Consider the following 10,916-nt stretch of genomic DNA (forward strand, 5'->3'; position numbering starts at 1 on the left):
CTCAGATAAATCCAAGAGATCCATGATCTCTCATTACAGATCAGTATACCTCTACATCTGCCCATCCTATGCCTCTTTGCCTATGTCTTCTCTTATATTCACCACCTGGAGATCCATCCACCCACATGTGAGAGACCTTCCTCACTCTTTCTTGGCCTTACAATAGAAAATGTGGATTGTCCAACATAATTATCCCTCATCATGTGACCAACCCATTTTTTCTCACACTTTTCTTCAATGTCATCTTTTACTGTTCTTCAATTAATTCCCCATTTATATTATTTAATAGCCTGTATGTATCCACTGTGAATTTCCTCATCATTTCTTGGATGATTTTCAATTTGCAACCTTTGAAGAAACTCCTAAATGGATAATAATAAGCACAGTGCTCCTAAGAAGTTCAATAAACATAAGAGATGAATATGAAATCAGTTTTACTCTTTATCCTATTCCCAAATCCTATTCTCCTCAAATAAATGAGGCATAAAAAGGGTGTGCCTTAATGGAATTTCTCATTATCTTATACAACTTTTTTTTTTTAAGATCACTGAAAATATTTCAAATGAATCTTTCTTTCTTTGTGTTCTAGGTTTTTATTCCTTGCACCTCAAACAATTTAATAAATGACATAAATTCTCAGGTCAAGGATGATGAGAATGACAGGTCTGGATCCCTCCATACAACTAGGGGGAACAATGGATATGGATTCAGGAAGACCTGAGTTCAGATCAGCCTAAATGCTAGTTTGTTGTTATGATATTGTTGTTATCATTATTGCATCTATTCCAAATCAGTTTAACAAATACATATAAAGTACTCATCATGAGCCAGGCTAGACAACTGAGATTCAAGGACAAAATGAACAATTCTGCTCTCAAGGTTATATGCTACCAGAAAAAAAAAAGTATATAGAGTAATTTAACTGGAAGCCATAGAAAGCATTAACAAAGGGGAAGGAATCAAGAAAGGCATCATGTCCCCAACTGATAAATGGTCAAAAGATATGCAAAGGCAATTTACAGAGGAGGAAATCAAAGTGATCCATAGTCATGTGAAAAATTGCTCTAAATCACTACTTAGGTACCACCCCCACACCTCTCAGATTGGCTGATATGACCAGAAAGGACAATGATCAATGTTGGAAGGGATGTGGGAAATCTGGGGCACTAATACATTGTTGGTGGCACTGTGAACTCATCCAACCTTTCTGGAGAGCAATTTGGAATTTCACCCAAAGGGCAACAAAAGTGTGCATACCCTTTGATCCAGCAATACTACTACTGGGCCTATACCATGAAGAGATGATGAAAAAGGGTAAAAATATCACTTGTCCAAAAAATATTCATAATGGTTCTGCTTGTGATGTCAAAGAATTGAAAATTGAGTGAATGTCCATCGATTGGGGAATGGCTGAACAAACTGTGTATATGTTCATTAAGGAACACTATTTTTCAATTAGAAACCAGGAGGGATGGGAATTCATGGAAGCCTGGAAGGATTTGCATGAACTGATGCTGAGCAAGATGCTGAACCAGAAGAACATTGTACACCCTAACAGCAACATGGGGGTTGACCTTGATCGACCTTGGTGGACTTGTTCATTCTATCAGTGCGACAGCCAGGCACAATTTGGGGGTACCTGCAATGGAGATACCATCTGTATCCAGAGAAAGAATTGTGGAGTTTGAACAGAGGCCAAAGACTATCACCTTTAATTTTTTTAAAGAACCCATGATTATATAATTTTACTATCGCTTATACTTTATTTTTCTTCCTTAAGGATATGATTTCTCTCTCATCACATTCAACTTAGATCAACATATGCCATAGAAACAATGTAAAGACTAACAGACTGCCTCCTCTGGGGGGGTGGGGTGGAGAGAGGGAAGCGAGATTAGGGGAAAAATCGTAAAATTCAAAATAAATAAATAAATAAATTTTAAAAAAGAAAAGATAGCATTTCTACAGCAATTAAAAAAAAAAGAAAAGGCATCCTGGAAGACAGTTGAACCTCTTTAGTCACAGCGTAAAACCTATGGATCACTTCTCAGAATGAATTCTTTTAATTTACAATGGAAGGAAATACTAACTTTCAGTTAGAGGTTAATGAGAATAAAGATGACTTTTTTCTTTCTAAATTCACAAACCACCACCCTCCCTCCAAAATCTATCCATCCCAGGTTAAGAACTCTTGTCTAGGGGGCAGCTAGGTGGTACAGTGGATAGAGCACCAGCCCTGGAGTCAGGAGTACCTGGGTTCAAATCTGACCTCAGACACTTAATAATTACCTAGTTGTGTGGCCTTGGGTAAGCCGCTTAACCTTATAAAAACCTAAAAACATTTTAAAAAAAGAACTCTGGTCTAGCAAAAAACAAGTTGGAACCAGATTGCAAAGGGCTTTAAATGACACAGAGAAGTGCTTTTATTTTATCCTAAAAACAATGAGCCACTGATACTTCTTGAATAAGTTGTGGATAGTTCTTCCTGACATGATCATACCTGTCCTCTTTTTATTTTATTTTTTTTAGGGTTTTTTTGCAAGGCAAATGGGGTTAAGTGGCTTACCCAAGGCCACACAGCTAGGTAATTATTAAGTGTCTGAGGTCGGATTTGAACCCAGGTACTCCTGACTCCAGGGCTGGTGCTTTATCCACTGCACCACCTAGCCACCCCACCTGGCCTCTTTCTTTTAAAAAAAATTCTTTTTCAAATGTCTTGAATGTTTTTGAGATACTAATTGTAATCAAGTCCTAAAGATGTATTCATTTCTGAACCTTTTTCTTTTCAATCAAACTAACCACAAAGGAAAGAATGACAAAGACAAGACAAAGAGTCAGCATAACAAAAAGTTAATTTTTTTCCATTTGGATTATTGTATCTGTCAGTTTTGAGATAGTGGAGGGGGGGGAAGCCCAGAGATGGCAGTGTGTGACAATCATATGATCCAAGATTTATAGGGTGGCATTAGATGGCAATTCAGGGGATGGGATTTGGACTCAGTCATCACTAAGTACACTTTCTCTTCTAAATCTATAATTCTATGAAACAGAGGAGGAAGAAAGTCTAGAGAAGTGAAAGGGACAACATCAAGATCTCTACACTCCAGTTAGTGCTTAAAAAAGCTTCTAAGGCTAATGGGGGAAATTTGTAATGGGTTTTCTATTTCTTGCCTTCTCAGGGGATAAAGAAAGGAATGGGAGAAGGGAGAAAATTTGGGAATGAAAATAAAATAAAATCTATTAGTAAAAAATGTTTAATTAAAGATTTTTTTAAAGATAGCTTTCAACCCTATGGAAGCTACAAGAAAAATCAAAATGCATTAGGAAATTCTTTATGGTTTTAAAGTTTCAAGGACACAATAAAACCAATCCCATTAGAGTTTGTGGTTATCATCTCTCAGATGATAGCACTAAAGGAATCTAGCAGTCTTGCTCCATTTGACCTGTTTTATATCATAGGTACTTAAGGTAGCAAATACCTATAATTTCATCTTAGGATGTGCTTCTGGTCCTCTGGGAAACTTGCAACTTAGCAGGGACAGAAATCTTTGAGACAAGAACTGCTATGGGTTATGTATGTATGCAAGCAAACAAGAACCTAAAACAGCTCAGAGTTGGTCAAAACCTTGGAAATGAAGACCTGCCTAAAAACAGATCAGCCTGTGCTTATAAATCACAGTTATTCAAGCTCCTTTGCAAGAATCTTCAGACAAAAGAACCTCATTGCCAAAGGAAAGGAACTATATATATCCCACCTTCAGACAGCATCATTTTGCATGCAGTTACCAGATGTAGAGCTAGTCTAAAGACCTACAGATCAGGTAAGATCTGTCTTGACAGCTTGGAATTACCAATAAGAATATCCAAGACCATGTTCAACCATCATTGTTGCTTACATAAGTGTTAGATGATGTGTTTTTCAGTTGTTTTCAATCATATCCAACCAACTCTTTGGGATGCCATTTATGGTTTTCTTGGCAGAGATACTGGAATGATTTGCCATTTCCTTCTCAAACTTATTTTTAGATTTTAGATTTTTTTAGAATTAGATGAGGAAACTGAGGGGTTAAATGATTTGCCCAGGGTTACACAGCTAGTAACTATCTAGGGTTGGATTTGAACAAAGGTCTTCCTGACTTCAGACCCTGCATTTTATCTGCTGAGTCACTTAGCAGATAATGATGGATAATGTCTGGTGATGCCAAATACACATCTGTGGTGAGCTATCAAAAGAGAAAAGCAAACAGAAAACAGAAGCCTTCCTGTCAATTGACTCATTGAAGTCAGATGAAAAGTTTGGCCCTGCTTGGTGGCTTGATAAGAGTGATAAGTGTTAATTCTGTCAAAGCAATTTGGAACTATGCTCCTCAAGTCAACCAACTGTGCATAGCCTTTGACCTGGTGATATACTACTGAGCCTATATCTAAAGAAAGGCAAATAACCTACATAAACAAAAATATTTATAGCAACTTTTTTGTGATGGTATCAGTTGGGGAAGGATTAAGCAAATATAACTGCAATGAATATTGTCATACAATAAGAAATCACAAGGGGATGTTTTCAGATAAATCCAGAAAGACGTGTATATACTGAGGCTGAGTGAAGTGAGAACCACCAGGAAGACAATTTAAACAGTAACGATAATATTTTAAAGACAAGCCCCTTTGAAAGACTTCAGAACTCTTTTCAATGCAATGGCCAATCACAATTCCAGAGGACCAATGACAAGTGAACTTTTTGTTTGTCCTTCATTCTCAAAGAAGACCCACAACATCAGGGAGGTGAGGCCATGAAATTAATGTTTGTCAAATTAATTATATAAGTCCCATGACAAACACATGAATTGGATTTGAGTGAGGGGGACTGTGCTAGGTCATCAGCCTCACTTTCTCCTCCAGAGACATCTGGGTCCAGTGGCCAGATAGGAATCATTATGACCAGAGATGGTTCTGGAAATAAGGCAGTCAGGGTTAAGTGACTTGCCCAAGTTCACACAGCTAGACAGTGTTGTGTCTGAGGTTGGATTTGAACCTGGGTCCTCCTGACTCCAAGATTGGTGCTCTATCCACTGAGCTACTTAGCTGCTCTGAGATGCAGAACATTCCCTTGCAACAAAGAAAATCATTTTAGGAAAGTGAAGCAATGCAATTGCACATTGAGTCATATTCTTCCATCTCTATACTAAGAAGAGGGAAGTGTGGTTCATCATCTCTAGAACTGTGATTAGTCATTCCAATCAATAAATCTGATAGCTTCTTGAAATTATGTTCCTTTATATTATTGAAGTTATTGTGAATTTTTCTCCCCAGTTTGGTTTCCTTTGCTATACATCAGACTTTGTAAGTATTCACAGTTTTCTGAATTCAGTTTATTATTCATTTCCTTCCAAGGTAATAATAATGTGCTATAATTTGTCCAGCTCTTCTCTAATCTATGGGCACTCACTTTTTGCAAGTTTTTAAGTAACTTTATTCTTAAAGGAGCATGAAAAATATTTCACCTATATATACTTCTAAATTTCAGAATAAGGAACATAAAACTATTCCATAAATAAAACAATGAGACATTGTCAGACATGGCTAATTTGGACCCATTTTTTTTTTTTTGCTTAACAATATATGTTACAAGGAAAGGATATTTTTTTAAATGAAGCAAAGGGAGATGGTGAAAAAGTAACCAAAAGAAAAAAAAATCAAAAAGGCATCAGTTTTTCCCTCCCAACAGAGAGAAAAGAGGAAAAAAGGAGAACAGAAGGGGTAAAAAAGGAAGAACAGACAAGCAAGACTTCTTTGGAAACCATATGTTGTCTTTATTATATATTTTTTTAAAAAGCAAACTAAATATGAGATCTACAGCTTCATGTACAATCTTTTCCTTTTCTACTATGATATATATATATATATATATATATATATATATATATATATATATATGAAAGTATTCTATTTGGTGTTTAGGGTCTAAATAAAAATTAAAATAATCTTTAGAAAAAGTGAGAAAGGACTGAACCCAATCCTTGGCCAGCCAGAGAAAAAAGAAAGGATTATCACTAATCCATTACCACTCCTAGAAAAACTAGTCCACAAGTGCATTCCTAATTATTAGGTATTCACCATTTTCATTTTTTACATTTTTACACCATTTATATTTTTTTTACATTTAAAAAATCAGCTAACATTTCCAAATCAGTTGATCACTTCTCAAAATATCTCTTTATCTAAAGGTGTACTTTGATGCAATTATTTATTTATGATAAAATAGGGTAGGATTCATACTTATCCATCCTAGCTTAGGCATGCAAGTCCCAGGAGGAACAGGATAATCTCCTGTTTTTCTCCTCCTGATTTCTTGACAAAGCATGAATTCTTTGGTAAGGTGTGAAATATCCTCATCCTGGGTCCTTGTTAAAACCCTTTTGACATGGTCTTTTGTTTTGCCCTGGTTGGGATAGCCCCACACTTAGAAAGGAGACTGAGATGAAGCAAGCAAAAAGAACAAACAAGAGATAGCAAGTTTGTGGATGCCAAGGAACAAGAGGAAGAAGGTGGCATCAAAGGCTATAGAATAGAATGAGAACAGAAGGGGGAAAGCCAGCAGATTTAGGAGAGCGTTCTGATTGATTGATAATGCAGGGTCCAATAGAGTATAAACTTTTTGAGGTACTTTTTTTTGTCTTTACTTGTGACTGCATTTAACATAGTATATTTTACAAATTAAGTGTTGAAATTAATGTTTGTCAAATTAATTATATAGGTAACTAGGGAGATGGAAGTAGAGGTCCAACAAAGTGGGAAGAGGAATCATCTTGACTGTTTATGAGCTAGGGTATGAGACCATTGCATTTTCTGCTGAGTTAAAAGGACTTGTCCTATATTTGATTGTTTGTTAGCCTGAGTGCTTGCATGGGAACTAAGGGCCTTAAAGAGACATTAGCCAAATTACTATGTTCCCAGGAGAAATCCTAAATAAAGGCATAAGCGAAAGAGATTTTGAAAGGAAGTCATCAAGATCAAACCCACTTATGATAAAGAATATTATCCAGAGTTGAAAACAAATTGAAGCAGACTTTTTTTTTTCCACTTTATTTTTCTTGTGGTTTCTCCCTTTTTTTTTAGGGGGGGGGGAATAATGTTAACTTTTACAATATGATTATTGTGGTAATGTTTTTTCATGACTACAACTTTTTAACCTATATTAAAGTAACTTGCTTTCCCATTGAGGGAAGAGTGGGGTGGGAGGGAAAGAATTTGGTACTCAAGGTTTTGGAAGTGAATGTTGGAACCTGTTTTTGCATGTAACTAGGGGTAGAGGGGAAGATCAAGCCCAGAATTCATAAGTCCATAGCATACAGGTCATACTAGTCATACTTAAAATTGATAGTATACTAACCTCATTCCTCATATGTTTTTCCATTGTTGTGATTAAACCAGTGAAACTATATGGACAATATCTGAAGAATAAACCAAGTTAAATATTTATTCAGCCATGGGAAATAATTTTCTAATTATCAACCCCACTGACAGGTTTTCCTCAAAATAAAGCTTGGGGTTTGGGATTTGTTTTTTGGATTTTTTGTTTTCTTTTGGAGGACTATTGTTGTTGTATAGCTGTCTTATAAAGCCTCTCTCTAATTAGGCTGTTCTTGGAGCATTGATTTACCATCATTGATATATGGTGCCACTTTCCAAAGAGATAACATAAAGTGATTGAAATACACCCAGAAAAACCAACTTCAGAGAAGAGTTCTTGAGACTCTTCAGCTCTCGGCAAGGGGAGGTATCGTTCTGCTCAAGTAGAATCTACTGCTCTAAATAAAATCTCAACTACAAAACTAAAATCTAATCTCACCATTAATACCAGCAGCATGAGGCAAATAGTTAACATTTCTTTGGTGTAGTAAAAGTGTATTTGCCCCATAATCAATTTCATAGACCATAATTTGTATTTTACTTTTCTTAATAATCGCCCTCTGAATCATTGTGATAAGGTTGGTGAAAAGTCCAGGCTTTTAGCAATAGGTGATCAACTTTTTGACAATAGCAGGGCCCAGCCTCACTAATGGAATAATAGCCTGCAGGGTCCAGCTAAATGATATACGGATATAATCAACCTCTGTGATGACTATTCAAAAGTAATCCCTTTAGCTTCCAACTGCAGCATATATCTCACTGAGGCAAAACCACACAAAGTCTCTGCAGACCTCAGGGATACAATACAGCCTTCATATCTCTACTCTATGTATGTGTGTGTTGTGGGGGGGGGGGCATGAGTTTTAAATTTAAGGTAATGGCCACTGTATATTCAAGTGAGCCTAGAACAATACCTTTGATTTGTTGGAGAAGTGGGAAATTAGCTACCAAGGGCCCTATTCAGTAAACTCTGATGCAGCCCTTATATATGGTTAACTGTTTGCACTGCTCTGGGAGGAGGCTGCTCAAAAGGCTTTACATGGCCAAATTATAAAAATCTATTCATCTGAACATCTGCTAAAGCCCCAAGGAATATCATCTCACATGTCATATAAACATTTTTTTTTCCTGATGGCTACCTGTGGTTTCACTGGTGTGAAGAACTAGCAATAAACATTCCTTTTGATATAGTTCTGCAACTTTTAAGGAAGCTGTCTTGGATCTCTGAGAGACTAAATGAGCTAGTCCCATTTACTAGTGTCTGAGGTAGGATTTAAATCCAGATCTTCCCATCTATCTTCCAGTCTTTTACAATACCCCCATGTTTCCAGGTCTCCCAGTTGTACCTCCTCACTCCTTACTGGCTCACCTCCTTTTCTGGTGTCAGAGAATCAGGTTCTCAGAGTGGGAAGTGGCTGCTGAGATCATCTGATCTAACCCTTGCTTAGGACCCCATGTCTCCAGAACTCCACTGTTGCATCTGAAGAACGCAGTGTTAGGAAACTTTTCCTTATATGCAGTTCTCTGACTCCATCCACCACTCACAAGTTGCCTGGCTTCTATGCTAGTTCTCAAGGACAACTCATTAATGACAAGGTTCAACCTACATATATCCAACTTGCCCTATAGGTTACTTGCCATTCTGATTGAAACCAAAGTAGCTTATAACCCAAAGAACACAATTTTTAAGATGAGGTTACTCAAAGGTATAACTGTATTACAGAGATGTAAGCAAAATGGTATGTGAGGTCCAGAGAGTGGGGGAAGGAGGAGAGGAGGAAGAGAGAGAGATCTTTATTGACATGGAAGAGAAGAAAATCATTATATAAGGGGAAACATTTGACTGGAGCTTTAAAGGAAGGGTAGAAATTCAGTGGATATAGAGGCAAGAGATCCAGGTATAGGGAGTAGTATGATCAAAGAGGTTTTTAAAAAAAGACATTTTTGTGAGACAGTGAATTCTTAGTTTGATTAAAGAATAGAGTATATAAAGATGAGTATTTTAAGACTAGAAACAAATGAATCAAGGAATTAATGAATCAGTGAATCAATGAATGAATAGTATTTATTTAAGTATTAATGTCTAAAGCATTAGAGATGCAAACAAGAAAAGGTACTCACATTTCAATAAAAGGTTTGCATGGCAAATAGAAAAATTCCATCTTTCTTGGGGTGCAGAGGCAAAGCAGTAGTACATTATCTCCACTGATATCTGTTTTTGATGGTGAACCATTTGACAAAGCCAAAGTCTTCAACAGCCCTCCAGAAGCACTTGCTCATCCACATCTCCAAGAGGAGTTTCTTCCCAGATGATGGCCAGAACCAGTAACAACAGTCAATCACTCCCAGGGTTCCTGGGCTAAGCTACCCCAGGACCAGTTGCTCAGCAATAGGTGCCTGGTGATAATGAGGGAGATGGTTGCCTTCTCTACAATGACTTCTTCCCTAATGACTGTGAGGGCCCAGGAAAGAAGTAAGAGTAGAAGTCTGGAGTTATATCCAGACCTCTTAGCCTAGATCTCCTGTGGGATCTAGAGGGAAGTGGGGGTAATTTGCTTCAGCCATGCTGCCTCCTGGTTGGTTAGCAATTGATGTTGATGACTGGCCCCTTCTCAACAGCTTCCCAATGATGGTTTCAGGGCTGGTGGTCTACTATTCTCTAGACTCTTGGACTCAAGGTCCTAAACTACTCAGAATATCAGGGAAGATAATGGTAGAAGTTGTCACCTATTTTCTCCTTAAGAGGACTTGCTGCTTCAGGATAGCCTTGAATGCTAGGATGAGACTGAACTTTTTACTAGTCAGATAATGAAAAGTCATTGTGGGACTTTAAACAGAAGTAACCAACTCTTTCACTCACCCCTCAGAAAGGTTCATCTAAACAATGGTACAAAGTATTTATTTGACATGAGAAAGAATGCAAGAGAGCAGAAATTAGATATTATTACTAAATTAGAAGGCAGTAATGAAGCATTATAGGAGTATTGTAGCAATGGGACTTAGAAAGAAAGAAGGATGTATGGTAGCGATATTATGAATGTGGAATTAATCGTATAAATTCAGTGGGATATCAATGGAATATGATGGAGGAAGAATCAATGATACAAAGAACTGAATATTTTGCTCTGAATGATATTGTACTGGCCAAGTAATAAAGGATAAGCAAAAATATCCTTGCTGAAATCAACTAGAATACAAACTAAAACCACCTTTAATTCCACATTGATTTAGATCATATTTCCTAGATTTGCTTGAATTACAGACCAAAATTCTCCAGAAGGGGGAATTTCCAGTTTCCATTGTTTGGTGTTTACTTTCTATTCACAAATGACTATGATTTTGGCAAACCTTTAAATGTATTTAAATGTCAACCTCTCTCTCTCTTAACAGAGCAGTCTGATGACCCCAAAAAGAAAACACATCCTAATGTACAGTTGACCCAGGAGTCTAGCAGTGAAAGGTATGGCCCTGCTTAGGAAAATAAAAAGAATCACCAGGTCCTTGGA

The 10,916-nt window shown here is 37.0% G+C and overlaps 1 protein-coding gene across 1 annotated transcript in view; it reads left to right on the forward strand.

Annotated features, from left to right (window-relative positions):
- TTC29 (tetratricopeptide repeat domain 29) overlaps window positions 1-10,886 on the forward strand; it is a 287,488-nt gene extending 276,602 nt beyond the window's left edge. The window contains exon 12 of the mRNA XM_074231575.1: window positions 10,801-10,886. Coding sequence (XP_074087676.1) covers window positions 10,801-10,886 — 86 coding nt within the window. The remainder of the gene's footprint in view (window positions 1-10,800) is intronic.
- Window positions 10,887-10,916: the final 30 nt, after the last annotated feature.

The sequence above is a fragment of the Macrotis lagotis genome, chromosome 3 (genome assembly GCF_037893015.1).
Source record: "Macrotis lagotis isolate mMagLag1 chromosome 3, bilby.v1.9.chrom.fasta, whole genome shotgun sequence".
NCBI lineage: Eukaryota > Metazoa > Chordata > Mammalia > Peramelemorphia > Peramelidae > Macrotis > Macrotis lagotis.